The sequence below is a fragment of the Geotrypetes seraphini genome, chromosome 4 (assembly GCF_902459505.1).
Source record: "Geotrypetes seraphini chromosome 4, aGeoSer1.1, whole genome shotgun sequence".
Taxonomy (NCBI): domain Eukaryota; kingdom Metazoa; phylum Chordata; class Amphibia; order Gymnophiona; family Dermophiidae; genus Geotrypetes; species Geotrypetes seraphini.
The window spans coordinates 3,772,441-3,789,333 of NC_047087.1; the positions used below are offsets into that span (position 1 = coordinate 3,772,441).

The 16,893-nt window shown below is 45.9% G+C and overlaps 1 protein-coding gene across 3 annotated transcripts in view; it reads right to left on the bottom strand.

Annotated features, from left to right (window-relative positions):
* Positions 1–16,893, bottom strand: part of ZFHX3 (zinc finger homeobox 3) — a 601,913-nt gene that overhangs the window by 442,524 nt on the left and 142,496 nt on the right. For 2 of the 3 annotated variants that reach the window (XM_033942405.1, XM_033942407.1), the window contains one exon: positions 4,469–7,146. The exons of the other annotated variant lie outside the window; for it this stretch is intronic. In XM_033942405.1, coding sequence (XP_033798296.1) covers positions 4,469–7,100 — 2,632 coding nt within the window. In that variant the 5' untranslated portion in view covers positions 7,101–7,146. The remainder of the gene's footprint in view (positions 1–4,468; positions 7,147–16,893) is intronic. 3 annotated transcript variants of the gene reach the window in all.

The following is a 16,893-nucleotide window of genomic DNA, read 5'->3' on the forward strand; positions in this document are numbered from 1 at the left end:
GACTCGTCGAATAACTCGGACCCCACACAAGGCAAGTCTGCCAGGCGTTCCTGCAGGTTTGGGTCCATGTCGAGGGTGCGAAGCCAGGCCAAGCGGCGCATGGCCACCGCGAGGGCCGACACCCTCGAAACCAGCTCAAAGGCGTCGTACACTGCATGGAATAGGTACAATCGCAATTGAGACAGGTTGGACATAAACTTGTCGAATCCTGCTCTTTGGGAGTCCGGTAACGAGTTTCGATATTGAGGAAGATCCTTCACCATACCCCGCAAATAGGAGGAAAAGGTGAAGGCGTAATTTAGAACCCTGGTGGCCATCAGGGAATTTGAATAGAGGCGACGGCCAAACTTGTCCAGGGTCCGCCCTTCCCTGCCTGGTGGAACCGTCGCAGAAACCCGTGAGGGCTGTGATTTTTTAAGGGCTGACTCCACCAGAAGGGACTGGTGTGAGAGCTGCGCCTTATCGAACCCTTTAGGGGGAATCGTTCTATACTTCGATTCCATTTTTGAAGGTACAGACGTGACTGTAAGAGGGTTTGACTTCAGCCAGGTCTGCAGAAGGACGCTGTTGAGAGGGAGTCTAGGCACCTCTCTAGGAGGAGTGGGGAGGTCCTGTTCCTCCAAAAATTCTTTGGAATACCGAGAACATACCATCTGGTCAATCCCCAGGGCTTGGGCCATGTCCTGAACGAAGGATGAAAATGAGGACGGCCTAGCCTGGGGAGACGGGGTTCTCGACCGCCCCACCGAGGAGAGGGGGGAGGCCTCATGGGAATAATGAGGATCCCTAACCGATCCCGAATCCCAGGATCCCCTCTCGAGGGCCCTCGAGGGGGAAGGGGAAGTTGTCCTCCTCGCAGAACCCTTGGGTGAGGACCCCGGGGTTCGTGGGACACTCTCCCGTTTCCTCGGCGAGGCGGCCCGGGAAAACTTCCCACGAGGTGAGCGGAGGAGCCTCGGATTGTCGAGGCGCAACTCCGACACCTGCAGCGCCTCGCCCCCGAACGACGAGGAACGGTCGCGCCGAGGCGAACCTCGAGGTCGCTTAGACTTCCTCGATCGACGCCCCGTCCGAGGTCGCGTCGAGGGCGAGGCGTGTCTGGAAGACCCGGAGGAAGAGGAGGAAAGACGGCGCACTCTGCGCAACTTTTCTTTGGGCCTTACACTCCGCTCAGGGGGTTCCCCCGAGGTCGAGGTCCGGGGTGGGGCCGAGACCGAGGTGAACGGGGTCACTGTACCCGAGACCGAGGTCGCCGAGGCCGGGGCTCCCGCGGTCGAGGGGGCCGAGGCCGGGGCCTCCGAGACCGAAGGCGCTCCGGCCGAGGTCGAGGCCGCCGGGACCGCAGCACGCTGTAACACTTCCAGGGCTCCCGATAGCTCCGATGAGATCAGAGCTCGGAGGAGATCCTGGAAGGCCGGAATCCCCACGAAGGTGGGGAGTTCCGAGTCCGGGGCACACTCCCTGGAGGGCGACCTCGGTCTCGAGTATTCCCTCGGGGTGTGCGGAGTCGAGGTCCGATGCGGGGCCGGGGTCGACCCACCCGCTTTGGCCTGACTCGAGGATGGCTTCTTGCTGAAGGGGATGGAACAGAGGACTTACCCGAAGCTTGCTTCACTGACGACGCCTTCGAGGATGAGGGTCGGGGCGAGGCCGAGGCCCCTGAGGACGCCGAGGCCGAGGTCAAGGCCGGGGCTGAAGCCGGAGCCGACGTCGAGGCCTTAGGCGGCGCGTCGACGGCGAACAAATCCGCCATTCTGGCCTTGCGGCGACGTAGGGCCCTGTTTTGGAAGGTAGAGCAGCGATCACACGACTCTGTCGGATGTTCGGGCCCCAGACAGACAATGCACCACCGGTGAGGGTCAGTGATGGAAAGCAACCTCTCGCACCGGCTGCACTTTTTGAATCCCGTAACAGGACGGGACATCCACGAAGAAAAAGAAGAAGGCCGGGAACGTACCGACGTCCCCGGCCGCGGCTTCCGGGAGCCCCCGGAGCCAGACGAAAACGAAATACTTTTTTTTTTTTTTTTTTTGAAAAGAACCGAAAAGAAAAAAGGCAGCACCGCGAACTAATTCGATGGAAAAACAAACTAAACGCGGCAGCTAGAAGGCAAAAACACTGGAGCTCAGATCCACAGGGCTTTCTTGCTCCGCGGAAAAATTTGAACTGAGGACCACGAGGTTGGATGCGCCCTCTAGTGGGCGAGAAGGCACGCACATGCGTGGTGCAGTGTGCAAACTTGAAACTTCTATCAAGTTTGCTTGAAAAGCTGTCCGCGCCGGGGCTCCGTAGATGACGTCACCCACATGTGAGAATATCATGCCTGCTTGTCCTGGGATAAGAGATGATATCATTACCCTCAACAGACTCCGGTAAACCAATGATACGCACATTACTTCATCTCATGCGATTAGACATATCATCCAGGTCCCTCTGCATAAGATCCATTTTGCGGAGACCACGTTGTATATCTAAGAATTGAGCATCATGGGCGGTTAGTCGTTCTTCTGAGAGGTCTAAACGAGCTTCAAATTGTTTAAATCGGAGAGTAATATTACTTAGCTCAGATTTTATATCAGCTGTCGCTGCCAAATTTTCATGCATGAGACCCTGCAGTAGCTGTAAATCGTGGGACAGGGAAGCGTCTGCCACGAGGAGTTTGGATGAGGCCTTGTCCGGAGACGGGGGCTCGTGCTTGGATCTTTTGGAAGCGTTTGGAGCAGTGTGGGAGCCAGACGCAGCCGCCCCGTCAGACTTAGGGGATTTCGCGGCCATCGGGGCAACGGAAAAGAAAATTTTTGACCTGAATAGAGCGGTGAAGCAGGCAGGATGCCGATAATTGTGATCGGGCTGGAGCGAGCGAGCAAACTAAGCAGCCATCTCGATACCGGTCACGTGACCACCCAAATGTCTGTCTTTTTACAGAGGAGACGAAGACATCCCTGAAGGAGTAAGACTGAGAAATGATCTAAGGTGGCCAAGTGCTTGATGGTTATGACCAAAGAAATTAGAGACTCTTCCATTTGAGAAGCAGAAACACACAGAAACACACAATTTGGGTTGATAGAATATTGCGGTATACAACGTTGGAGATAGACATAAGGTTAAATGGGTCTAATGATGTCAAAATAGCTGAATAGTATAAGGTAGTGCCTAGAACTAGAGGTATGCTAAGGTGGGGTAAGAGACGCTCCAGCGAGATCTTATCTAGAATGTGCCCAGTCCTGGAGGTCAAACCTCCAAAATATAAACATGATGGAAATGATTGAGAGAATGCCTACCAAAATGATGTAAGGTCTGTCCTATAAGGTGTGACTAAAGAATCCAAACATATCTACCTCGGAGAAGAGAAGAGGAAGGAAACATATAAGAGACCCTTAAATATCTAACATATAGACACAAAGGCAAACTGTTTTCATAGAAATAATGCTTTAGATCAGATCATAGTACGAGACTCCTATTACAGGTGGTACGGTACTAAACACAGAGGATACCCTAGTGAAAAGAAGAGAACCAAAGATGAACTGGCCCTATGGCTCTGTGCAGACAAGATGAACCTTAAAGCTCATCTGCCATACATACCATGTCATCTACCCAAATCAAAATTACACAGACTTGAGTATTCTCAAAAGTCTATTATCCACCCCAACTAATGCAACAAATCTTTCCCCCATTTTCCATTCCAACTAAGCCAGTGCATGACCTTAACCAGCTATTGAGTGTCTCAATGAAAGATGCCATTTAACATTCAACAGAGTCCTAATTCAGTTGCACAGCATTCCCAGAAGAACTTCATTTTCTCTCTATGTAAAGACTTAAAATTATTACCACCCACCAAGAAAAAGGAGAACACAGAACCTCTTCACCTATCCACCACTCAACGGTACCTGTCGTAAGAAACTCTATGACAACCTCCTGGGGACACAGGCAGCCAAAATAGACTCTGACATCTCTAAATTACTGACCAAAACAACAGACATAAAAGAGTTCCGCAAAGAAATAAAAACTCTACTGTTCAAAAAATATCTCCCATCACTCTAACCACCGCCCAATGAGTTCCCATTCAACGACTTCGGAATCACTCATCCATATTATCTCTTGTCTGTGATCAAGAATGTACTGTAACTCTTCTACACTACACCCGACTTAACTGATCGAGTTGATATGTATTACCTCTGCAAAATGCATTATCTTCTGCTATATGTACTATCTTCTGTAATAAGTAATATCTGCTGTGAAATTGTAATATCATAACTCTTCACTGTTCCTGTAACTTACTCCTATCCTGAAATGTAATTCTACTGGAATGTCCCAGATACTTTCTATATTGTAATCCGCCTAGAACCGCAAGGCACAGGCGGAATAGAAATCCGTAATGTAATGTAATGTAATTACTTCTGGCACAGATAAACTGCCAAGGAGATGTCATTAAACAACCAGAAATGAAAAACAATCAAGTAACTCTTACCTAGTGTTGAAGCCATGGTTACCACTGGATTAACAGGGTCAAGCTGGAATCCACCCATCATATACTGTGAATCTGAGGCAGCGCCGTCCACCTTTAGATTGGAAATATTCATATTTTGTGCCAGGTAGTACTGGTAAAGCTCCGCCTCAGCTGCCGAGGGAAGACTGCCGAGACCCAAATGCCGGTTGTGTTGTATTTGGCTCATGTTCTGCTGAAGCAACATCATGTTGTGCATATGCTTTTCACTGGTCATGTGAATGCGTAAGTTCCTTGCTACATTGGTTTCATAGTCGCATACTTCACACCGCCAGGTAGGTTTGGTTTTGGGCTTTGTGGGAGAAGGGGTTCCACGGCTGTTGTTGTTTGATGCTGCTGCTGCTGCAGCAGCAGCTGCCACTGAAACGCCAGCAGTGTGGCTGAAGACTTGCTCTCCCCCTCCATTCTGCAGGTTTTGTATGTTGTTGAGATGCTTATCTGACTGCATATGAATACTGAGGTTTCCTTTGGTAGTAGTGGAGTAGTTACAAACCTCGCAGCGGAACGGCTTATAACCACACGTGTAACTCTCACCTCGTGCCAACCGTGGGTGAGGTTGCCCAGATTTACAGTAAACACAAGAGCCTCCAGATTCAGGGTGTTTTTCCTTCATGTGTGCCTCAAGTGTCTGTTGGTATTTGTAATGCCAATTGCATTTTGGACACTTGAGTGTCTTACAGGAATTGCGAGAATGCATCATGGTCATGTGCCCACCTAATGAACGTGAAGAGCCCAGGATAGTGTCACACTTTGGGCATTCCACACCACTACTCGACAAGCACTCTCCAAGCCCAAACTCACAGGGGGTGCTCACATGCTGGTGATGAGAAATGAAAATTCCATCATCACCCTCTGAACTTTCATTTGGTTCTGGTGTGGTGGCATCTTTATTGGCACTTTCATCTTCAAAGTCCAGACTCCTTCCATCCTCTGCCATAAAGGTCCCAACACCATCACTGCTAAAGCTTAAATGATTCCTCCTGTTTGCACCATCAAAAACAAAGGAAGAAGCAGAATTAGAACTAGAAGATGGCGTGCTCCTCAACAAAGGCTGGGGCACGTTAGGCATTAAAGAGTTAGAAATGCTTTGGTTTGAGAGATTCAAGTCCTTTTTACTGCTACCTGCTGAAGTCTCACATATATCCTCGGGCCTATCCTCCAATTCATCCTCCAACTCACTTGGAAACAGTCCCCTACAACCCTCATCATCATCTTCTCCTTCTTCCAAATCCTCCTCTGCTTTTTCCAACAGGCTGCTCTGGTCAAGCACTTTATCTAAATTATTTTCATCTGAGGGTTTGGTGGGACTATAAACTAGTGGGCCCAAGGGAACTGAGGTAATTGGAGTCTTCAGAGCAGAGCTGGTTAATCCACCAAGATTCAGAAGAGCATCAGTAACCAAAATTCCAGACTGTGGTTGCTCTGGTCTACCTACAATACCTTCAGAATCTTTGAGAATAGACAGACTAGCCTGGAGAGCCTCATCCCCTTCCATTCGAATACCACTGAATTTCCCAAAAAAACCATGTCCAGGGCCAATGAGGTTACTAGTGGAAATTAAAGGGTGCTGAACCGATTTGCTTTTTGGTTCCAGAAAACTCACAAGGGGTTCTTTGTCTTTACCTATCCCTTGTATAATAGCGGATATGTTCTTATTGCTAAGAATTTTCCGCTCAGCCTCACTGAGGGTCATTCGGTGGTCATGTACTGCATGCGTCACAAATGACCGGACATATCCAAAGGACAGCTTGCACAAAAAACACATCAGAATAGGTTTTCTTTTTCCATAGAGTACAAAACCATCAAATTTGGACAGGTCCACATTGTTAGGAACATCTTTGGATACACAGGAGCTTTTGGCAGAGCCATCATTATTCAGGTAATCCTTACTGCTTGTATGTCTCACGTCAAACACACGAAAGCTGTGCAGGACAGGACTGAGGCCTGTCAAAGCTGAGGTATTCGGAAATGATTGGTTGGAGTCCTCAAACCATTTCCCGAAGGATGAGGCTATATGGAAAGTATTGATGATCTGTGGATAGACAGGGGCAATGGAGGATTCTCCTGCTTTGCTCCCACTACTGGGTGAAGAGCTCTTGAAAAGAGGAAGTGCTCCACTAATGCTGCTTTCGCAGATTTCGCCACTTTGGATCAACTGGCTGACACTATCAACAATGTAGGCTGAGCCATCTGGCTGGTAAACAATTTCTGCAGTGAGATTTTCTACATCACTCTCTTCATTGCCCTCATCACTCATGTCACTCCCACTCTCCTCCCTTGGGGCTTTCCTGATGCCTGAGCAATGGTGCTCCATGTAGCTCTGTAAACATCTGAAGGAAACTGAACATTCATTACAGCAGACTTCTTTGCTTGAGAGCTCATGGATGAAGTCAGCTGAGCTGCCACTATCTGGAACACTGTCATTAAATGAGCCCTTCAAGCTCTCAATATGCCCATGGTTTTTTGTAGTGGACTGTTCCATTTTATTAGATTCATCAGAGAAAAGGGCGCTGTTAAGTTCAGTCCACTGATGATGCCGAGAGATGCTACACCCATTGTCCTTCCCAGAGATGACAGGGGAGTTACAGCCTTCCATGACGAGTTCTGCATGGAGCTTTCATTCTACCCAGTACAGCTTGGACCTGAAAGGAACAAAGACACAAAGGGGTCACAGAGTGCTTCCAGAAACAGCACTTATGTCATACCATCCCAACACTCAATTTCATCTTATGCACTTGGAAAATTTTATAGCCTAGGAAGCTTGACTGATGCCGCTCTATGACTTTTCAACTAGGGTTTTCACATTGAAAGCCTCAGCTCACCTCACTTTCACCCACTCTACCCTATACAAACGTATGCATCAAAGTCCATAAAAACATAAAACCAAAAGGTCCATCAAGCCCAGAATCTGTTTCCAAAGGTCCCAAGAATTCTGTATGTTCCCTTCAATGTCATATCCTGTAGTATCTCCAAATCTAAGGAGTGAACAAGTTTCAAGTTTATTAAAAATTTTGATAAAACACAAGTCAAAACTTCTAAGCATTTTACAATTTGTAACTAAAAAGGGGGGGGGGGCGGGGGGAGACAACAACACATAACATAAAACATACAACAGCAAAAGGTCCTTACAGAGCTTCAGTATAGCACAGATCTAACGCTGATACTTGAAACTGGGAGTCCAGCATACTATATCTTAGCACATCTTCCATACACCTACAAGGGTATCTAAATTCTTTGATACAAACATTAACAAAACCTGCCCATCATCTCTTGAATCCATGGTAAATGTGGCTGCAAGTTTAGTAGCGAGCACACTGCAAAATATCAGTGCATCTTCCTCTAAGTTTCTTTCCCTGCGGTGATGATCAATAAAGTTGGAATATAAATAGTTCAAGCTTTGAAGAAGATATTAGCATAATCCCTTTAAAGCACACCGTTCTCCCAGGGAAGCTCAAAATGGTTTTACATTAATGTATTCGCATATTCAAGCATTTTTCCCTGTCTGTCCCAGCGGGCTCACAATCTATCTAATGTATCTGGGGCAATGGGGGGATTAAATGATTTGCCCAGGGTTGCAAGGAGAAGCATGGGTTTGAACCCACATCAGGCTGCTGAGGCTGTAGCTTTAACCACTGCAAGGCTGTGGAAGGTATTTTGTATCCCTTAAACACAGATAAGTGTTTGCAACATCCTTTTACGTAATCTTTAAAGATTGCAGTCATTATAAAGACACAATTAAGGTTTATCGTTATTGATTAGAATCTAGGAGGTTTTTATGCCTGTGAGGAGGCACTAACAAGTTTGAAAGATTGGTTGAAACAAGCTGAAAGTTTGGTTCCAGGCTGGGCCTTGAGGCTTTTCTTCCTATATTTTCAATATACTGTATTCATATACCTTTTCACTGTATCTAAGCTTCTGGCATGGGTCCAAAGTGATGGACTGGGTTATGAACTAGTTGAGTGGAAGAAGACAGAGGGTAGTGGTCAATGGAGATCGCTCTGAGGAAAGGGATGTTACCAGTGGTATGCCTCAAGGTCCGGTTCTTGGGCCTGTTCTTTTTAACATTTTTGTAAGCAATATTGCTGAAGGGCTGTCGGGTAAGATTTGCCTCATTGTGGATGATACCAAAATCTACAACAGAGTAGACCCCCCTGATGATGTGAACATGAGGAAGGACCTAGTGAAGCTTGAAGAGTGGTCTGAAGCTTGGCAGCTAAGAAATGCAAGGTCATTCATTTAGGCTGCAAAACCCCAAGGGAATTATACAGTTTAGGGCGGTGTTCAACCTTTTGACACCTATAGACCAGCAGACATAAAATAATTATTTTGTGGACCGGCGGTTGAAGAACACTGGGCTAAGTCGTGGGCCAGACCCCACCCCATAATAGTACTAATTGTAACACCATTTTTTCCATTCATTTTTCATTTATACACACAATATAATCTTATTAACAACACATAATGGTTAACCACCAAATTAAACTCCACAAAGCACACTGTATGCTTTTCAACATTCATTCCTATCAGAACACAGATAACCCCTATGGAAATATGGGACTAAAAGTACTAATATATACAAACAAACCCTAAGATTCAAAATTCTGCATGCAGTACAACCCCAGAGAAAAAGAAATAAATTATGCATTTCTTCCTGAACAGTGCAAAATACAGACAGCAGATGTAAATTCTCAAAATTGACATGTCAATCACTAAATTTAAAACGAAAATAATTCCCGCTACCTTTGTTGTCTCCCTCCCTCAATGCTGTGCCTTACCTTCTAGCCTGCTCCCGCCTGGCCGTTTTATGCCACCCCCGTGTTATCTTAAGGCCGGCTTCCTCTTCCTCACTGATGCAGTGCGCAAAGCTGCAGGCAGTGGCTCCTCGCGCATCCTGCATATCATCTGCAAGCCTTCCTCCTGGCGATGACAGAGAGAAGGCTTCCGGTTCAGAAGCAGGACTTGCATAGGTGCCACTGCCCGTGGCTTTGTGCACTGCATCAGTGAGGAAGAGGGAGCCGGCCCGAAGCATTGATTGCATAGCGGATCGGCGGCTAAAGTACACTGTCTCGGGCCCAATGCATGTGCCGGTTCCTGTGGACCGGCAGAAAATTTCTGTGGACTGGCACTAGTCCATGGATCGGAGGCTGAACACTGTCTTAGGGGGGTTAAGACATTTTTTGCACGAAAGAAGAGCAGGACTTGGGTATGGCATTCGGAGAAACTGAAGGGAGATAGGTTCAGAACAAATGCAAGGAAGTTTTTCTTCACCCAAAGGGTCATGGACACTTGGAATGCGCTACCGGAGGAAGTGATCAGGCAGAGTACGGTACAGGGATTGGACGGATTCCTGAGGGATAGGGGAATCGTGGGATACTGAGAGAGGTGCTGGGATGTAACACAGGTATAGAAAGCAAACCAAGTAATAAGTATAGAAATCCAACCAGGTCGTGCATGTGCAAGACCTGAGGGTTAGGACTTCGATGGGAAGATAAGACTCAATGGGAAACCAAGGTGGCAAGGGGGCCCCTTCTGGTGACTCAGACAGGCCGTGACCTGTTCGGGCCGCCGCGGGAGCGGACTGCTGGGCAAGATGGACCTGTGGTCTGACCCAGTGGAGGCACTGCTTATGTTCTTATGTTCATATGTGATGATCTTAAGGTGACCAAACAGGTCGAAAAGGTGATGGTAAAAGCTAGAAGGATGCCAGGGTTATTAGGGTGCTTGGAAAAGGAGGTAGTGATGCCCCTGTATAAGGAGATTCTTGTGAGACCTCATTTAGAATATTGTGTACAATTCTAGGGGCCGCACTTTCAAGAAGATATAAAAAGGATGGAGTCGATCCAGAGAAAAGCTACTAAAATGGTCAGTGGTCTACATCAGTGTTCTTCAACTGCCAGTCCACATGCATCGGGCCTGAGACAGTGTTTTTCAATCTCCAGTCCACGGTGCAATCGATGCGGCCTTATCTTCTGGCCGGCTTCCTCTTCCTCACTGCCACGGGCAGCGGCTTTTACGCGCGTCCTGTGCCTGAACCGGAAGCCTTCTCTCTGACTTCGATGTCAGAAGGAAAGCTTCCGGATGAGGCGCGGGAAGCGCGAGAAACCGCTGCCTGTAGCTTTGTGCACTGAGGCAGGAAGGAAGAGGTGGTGGAGACAGAGACTGTCTGAATTCAGGACAGGCTTGCGGGATCTTAGGGAGAGGAGGAGATAATGGGCAGACTGGATGAGCCATTTGGCTTTTTATCCACTGTCATATTCCTAATTTTATGACAGAATTAATTTTTGTGTGAACCGAGTTCAGTTCAACTCCTTATGACTCTGGGCAAGTTGCTTAACTGTATATAATATGCAAAATACTGATTGTAACCAAAGGCGGTATATCAAATTCCATTCCCAGAGGACACCAACTTTCATCAATGGTTTTCGCATTTTTACAAAATCTTGCAACACATTAAAGCAAACAATATTCGACTTCAGTTCACAATAAAGTAGCAGAAAGTGGAGATTTCAATTTCACTTTTATCACAACACCTCGCTTCCAGAGGAACGAACACTTCCTGTGGTCTCCATCTATTAGAAACATCAATCAAAATATCAAAAAGTCACATGAAAAATGACAGGCTTCATTCAAAGTGAACGCTCAGACCCACAATCAGAACTCTAGTGAAAATTCACAGAGCTCTGGCGACGATGACTTCCAAGAACCCGTCAAAAGCAGTGAAACGTGTTTGGAAGAAAGTTTGTTGTTGTCAATGAGAATGGTTCTTTCACACCCAGGGGCAAGCCACAGTGTGGGTTTTGCCTTTCTCCAACCAGCGCCATAATAGTCAACAGATTATTGTAAAGCATTGGTCTGTATTACAAGTATATGAGGGCATGCAGGAGTTGCCACGGTTCACGTTCACGCGTGACCACAATTTGGCACAGATATTAAAACACAAAGGTGTTCAGAGGGGGCATGATTTAGCAGCTATAGATTTTAAGCTGATTTGCTATAATTTTATCTTGAATTCATTCAAACACACACTCACTTAGCCAGAGCCATAGGTGAGCCCATGAGGTTCTGTTCCAGAAGATTCATTGACTGGCAGAGAGGTCTGCAGGGCAGGAGGGTTAACAGCCGGATTGTAAAGTCTTAGAAAAAGGTCCAGGAAGTCATGATTGATATGAGAACACGAAGCTCTGACGGCAATGCACAGGGAACCTGTTTATTGACAGAAAAGTCACTTTGCTCCTCAGGCCAGAAAATGGGAACGTTTTCCAATTAAACTGGTCTTTTTACTAAAGATTAGCAGATGTTAATTGCAGCAGGGACTGTAGGAATAATCTTTAGTAAAAATGGTTGGATTTCATCTGCTGGAATTAGCATAAATAACTAATTTTTTCTCCAAAAACGTACCAAAGTACTGCCTGCCATCCAAATATTCTCCAGTCCTCCAACTTGTTCCCTCCTAACTTGCTGTTTTTCTCTCTCTCCAACTCTTCCCACCACCTGACTCAACCATCCCCTAACTTTTAAATGCAACACGTTAACAAAATTAGGGTTACCATATCTGTCAAAACAAAACAAAAAAAAGGCACATTACCCACCCACCCGACCCATCCATAGCTCCACCTATTCCCCTAACTCCCCTTCTCATCCTCTCTAACCTTTTGGCCCTTTTAATGTTTCTCTCCCCTCCCCCCCCCCTCCATCGCAGGTGCTTCTCTCTTTCTAACCCTCCTCCTCCCCCACATGTGCTTTTACATAAAAACATAATAGCCTTACTGGGTCAGACCAATGATCCTACAAGCCCAGTAGCCCATTCTCACTGTGGCCAATCCAAGTCCAAAGTATCTAGCCACAACCCAAGGAGTAGCAACATTCCATGCTACCGATCCAGGACAAGCAGTGGCTTTCCCCAAGTCTTTCTCAATAACAGACTATGGACTTTTCCTCCAGGAACTTGTCCAAACCTTTCTTAAAACCAGCTACGCTATCCGCTCTTACCACATCCTCTGGCAATGCGATCCAATGCTTAACTATTGTCCAAGTGAAAAAAAATTTTCTCCTATTAGTTTTAAAAGTATTTTCCTGTAACTTCATTGAGTGTTCCCTAGTTTTAGTAATTTTTGACGGAGTGAAAAATTGATCCACTTGTACCTAATCTAATCTAATATTTGTGTGTCGTACAAACCTAAACAGGCTGGATCAAACGGGAGGGGTGGGTTCTACTCCACTCAGGATTTTGTAGACTTCAATCATATCTCCCCTCAGCCATCTATCTCTTTTCCAAGCTGAAGAGCCCTAACCAAATTAGTCTTTCCTCATACGAGAGGAGTTCCATCCCCTTTACCATCTTGGTCACTCTTCTTTGAACCTTTTCTAAGGCCACTATATCTTTCTTGAGATAAGGAGACCAGAATTGAACACAATACTCCAAATGAGGTCACACCATGGAGCGATACAGGGACATTATGACATTCTTAGTCACACCATGGAGCGATAAAGGGGCATTATGACAGTTTTGTTAACCATCTTGTTTTTAATAATTCCTAACATTCTATTTGCTTTTTTTCCTAAATCCCCAATAATACCAGCAGTTGAAATGGTTGAGAGATATCTAAAAGAGACCTTGTTAATACCAACGGAAAATCTGCCTCTGATAGTTAGAGCCCAGTATATATCTCTAAGGAGGAAACAAGAGAATTCTACTGCTATTGGAGTGGTGAGATGAATTTGACTAACTTGCTGGAGAATTCACTGGAAGTGATAACTGAAAGGACGACTCTTATAGTGACGTTTGCTTTGGAATTTGATAGGGATTTAATTCTTCGGACTTATTTCAGACACATGAATGATACATTTCTTGGTTCAACAATACATATGTTTCCTGATCTATCTCAAGTGTCACAGAAGAGAAGAAAGGACTTTTTGGCATTTAAGCCAAGGGTCCAAGCTCTGGATGCATCTTTTGTATTGAAATTTTCTACACTAGAAGGGAAAAATTTCCTTTTTTTGAACCGAAACAATTGTTGGAGTTTATTGTGGCTAAGGAAGGTGGGGGAGTAATGATTGGTACAATAGTATCACCCACAGTTTAATGCACCGGCTGTCGGAATGTTCTCCAGTTTTGTCCCTTTGGTTTAATTGTATATTTTTCCTTCTGTTTTGTTTCTTATCTTTGGATCCTAAATGTTGTGTACTAAATAATTCATGCTAATTTCTTAGATTATTTTTGGACCCAAATGTTTATCTGGGAGTTTTTATTTTTCTAAATCTGTATTCAAGTAAAGTTTGCTTAATTTTTAAAATGTAATAAAATTATAAATTTAAAAAAAAAGGTTCAAAAGACTGAGCTAATTGACTGATAGATTCATGGCGCATGAGAATTAGAGAATGACATGGTGGCTGTTACCCGCGGCTAGCTGTGAGTAACCCGCCAAAATGGTGGGGGAAAAAACTGTGTTCACCCGTGGAGCGGTGAATGACCTTGTCCCCGCAGTTAAGGGAGGCAACCCGCGCAGTCACCTATCGCCCTCCCTCCCTCCTTACTGAGCGCTGCTGCTGCCGCCGTCCAGTCTCAACATCTCCCTACCCCCTCCCTGCCCCTTATCTTCATGGCCGCAATTTCTAAACTGTCTTCTCACAGCAGCCGGAGTGTTGAAGCTGTGTGTGGCTGCCGTAAAGGTAATTTCTGACGCATCCGGAAGTTGTATCAGAGACGATCTTTCTGGCAGCCATATGCAACTTGAACGCTTCGGCTGCTGTAAGAAGGCAGTTTAGAAATTGCCAGCTATGAAAGTAAAGGGCAGGGAGGTTTGTCGGCACAGTTGTGTGCTGCAAGCAGGAAACACTCCTGCCTGTCAGACTGGGCCTGTTGTCCGGGTGGGGGGGGGGGCACAGGTGCATGGCGGAAGCGGCTAAGAGGTGTTCTCGCTGCAGGGGGGTTTTGAAAGCTCCATGAAGGTAAGGGGCAGGGAGGGAGAAAGGGAGGAAAGGTGGGGTGGAGAGGAACAGACGCTGAAGGGACATGGAGAAGAGAGAGTGGGGAGAAGACGCTGAAGGGATATGGGGAAGAGAGAGTGGGGAGAAGACGCTGAAGGGAAATGGGGAAGAGAGAGTGGGGAGAAGACGCTGAAGGGAAATGGGGAAGAGTGAATGGGAGAAGACGCTGGCAGGGAAGAAAACAGATGCCAGACTATGGGGGCAGCAGAGGGAAGGAGATGGGTGCCAGACCAATTTGGAGGGGGGGAGAAAGGGAGAGGCACAGTAACAGAGCAAATGGAAGACGTAGAGAGAAGAGAGACAGTGGATGGAAGGAATTGAATGAGAAGATGAGGAAAGCAGAAACCAGGCAACAAAGGTAGGAAAAAAAATTCAATTTCTTTTTTTTTTTTTTTTTGCTTCAGGATAAAGTAGTATATTAGTTGTGTTGATAAAAATTTATAAACAAAGCCCTGCCAGCTGAACATCTCTTTCTCCAGTTCAGCAGCCAGAACTTGATTTATAAGGAAGGAAGAAGCTAAATATTGCAGTATTGAGGCTTGTATGGATGCTGCGGGGATAGGGCGGTGAATGGGATGGCAGTGACGGGGCGGCGAAGGGGATGGCGGTGACGGGGCGGTGAAGGGGACAGGGCAGTGATGGGGACAGATTTTTTCCCCCGTGTTATTCTCTAGTGAATGGGATGGCAGTGACGGTGACGGGGCGGTGAAGGGGATGGCGGTGACGGGACGGTGGGCTGGGGACGGGGCAGTGACGGAGACAGATTTTTTTTCCCCCGTGTTATTCTCTAAAGAGAGTAGTAGAATATCTCATGCCCTATTTACGTTCCCTTCAGCTAAGGGTTGTAAAATTAAGAAACATCATGGGCACTGTCTTTCCTATCAAGTAGCTTATTATGACAAAGATTTCCGTCCATTATTAATTAGATCTACATCTTATGAACATTACAGAAAACTTTTGAAGACTTTTCTTTTTTCAAAATTTTTGGTTAATTAAATTTCTGTCTATCACTTTATTCCTGTATTTCCTCATAGCATAATCTTTTGTTAACCGCATTGAACTAAGGGTTATGCGGTCTAGAAATTTGATATTATGTTATATCAGAAATAGGCTAATGCTATTGAGTTAACTGCATAAGTATTGGTTTAAGTGTGTAAATACCGACATTGTTGAAAGTTGTTTATAATTGGTTCAAATAAACCTGTTTAATCCGTTTCTGAATACAGTTCAAACTCCTCTTACTGACTTACAGGTGAATTCACTCTATAGCCCCTCAATATCTCTCCTCACTTATCTCCCCCTATGCCCCCTTCCCCCCGTGAACTATACAAACCACACTGTCTGCTTCTCAACCCTTGGTCATACATGCAAAACACAGATAACCCCAATGCAAATATAGGACCATAAACTAAAAGTACTAATATACACAAACGAAACCCTAAGACACCAGGCTCTACATGCAGTACACCAGAGAAATAGAAATAAATTAATTTCTTCCTGAACAGTGTAAAATAGAGACAGCAGATATAAATTCTCAAAACTGACACATTTCAATCACTAAATCGAAAATAAAATCATATTCCCTACCTTTGCTGGCTGGTGATTTTATTTTTCTAATCATCTTTTCCCAGTCTCTGGTTGAACTTCCTTCTGTCTGTGCTCTTAAATGTGTTTCCAGGACCTTCTTATCCATTTGCTGTTTTTCTCTCCTTCACTTTCTGGCCTACATCCATCTTTGGCATTAACTTTTAACATTCAACTTTCTTCCATGTTTCTGCTTTCTTCTCAAAATCTATCTATCTACTTTTCCATAAGCTCTCTCTCTCTCTCTCTCTCTCCTTCCTCTACATTCAGCATCTCCTCCCTCTCTCTTTTGTGGACTAACATCTGTCTTCCACTTCCCTCCACTCCTATGGTCTAGCATCTTTCTCCTCTCCTTCCCAAAACCTGGCATCTCTCTCCTTTTATCACCCTTCTCCAGAATCTGACATGTCTCCCTTCTTTGAATCATCTCTCCTCCCTCCCAGTGTAACATTTCTCCCTCCGCCCTCTCCACCACTATCATGTTCAACAATTCTTCCTCTTTCTTCCTTTCCCCATGTATACCATCTCTTTCCCTCCCTTCCCAACCCCCTCCCAGCCCATAAAACATCTGTCCTTCCCTGCCTCCCCAAGCCTCCCCAGCATCTGTCCTTTCCTCCATTCCCAACCCCAACCTTAGCACCCCCCATTCAGCGGAATCGTGTGGCATGACCCCTCCAACTACCGACTCCCCCACCTACCTCCTACTGGCTGCTGTAATTTTAAAATCTTCAGGCAGCCGATGGTGGTAATAAAGTGAGCCTTCCCCAAAAGTCGTCATTCTGCAGCGATAACTTCTTTCCGCATAGGTGGGACACTGT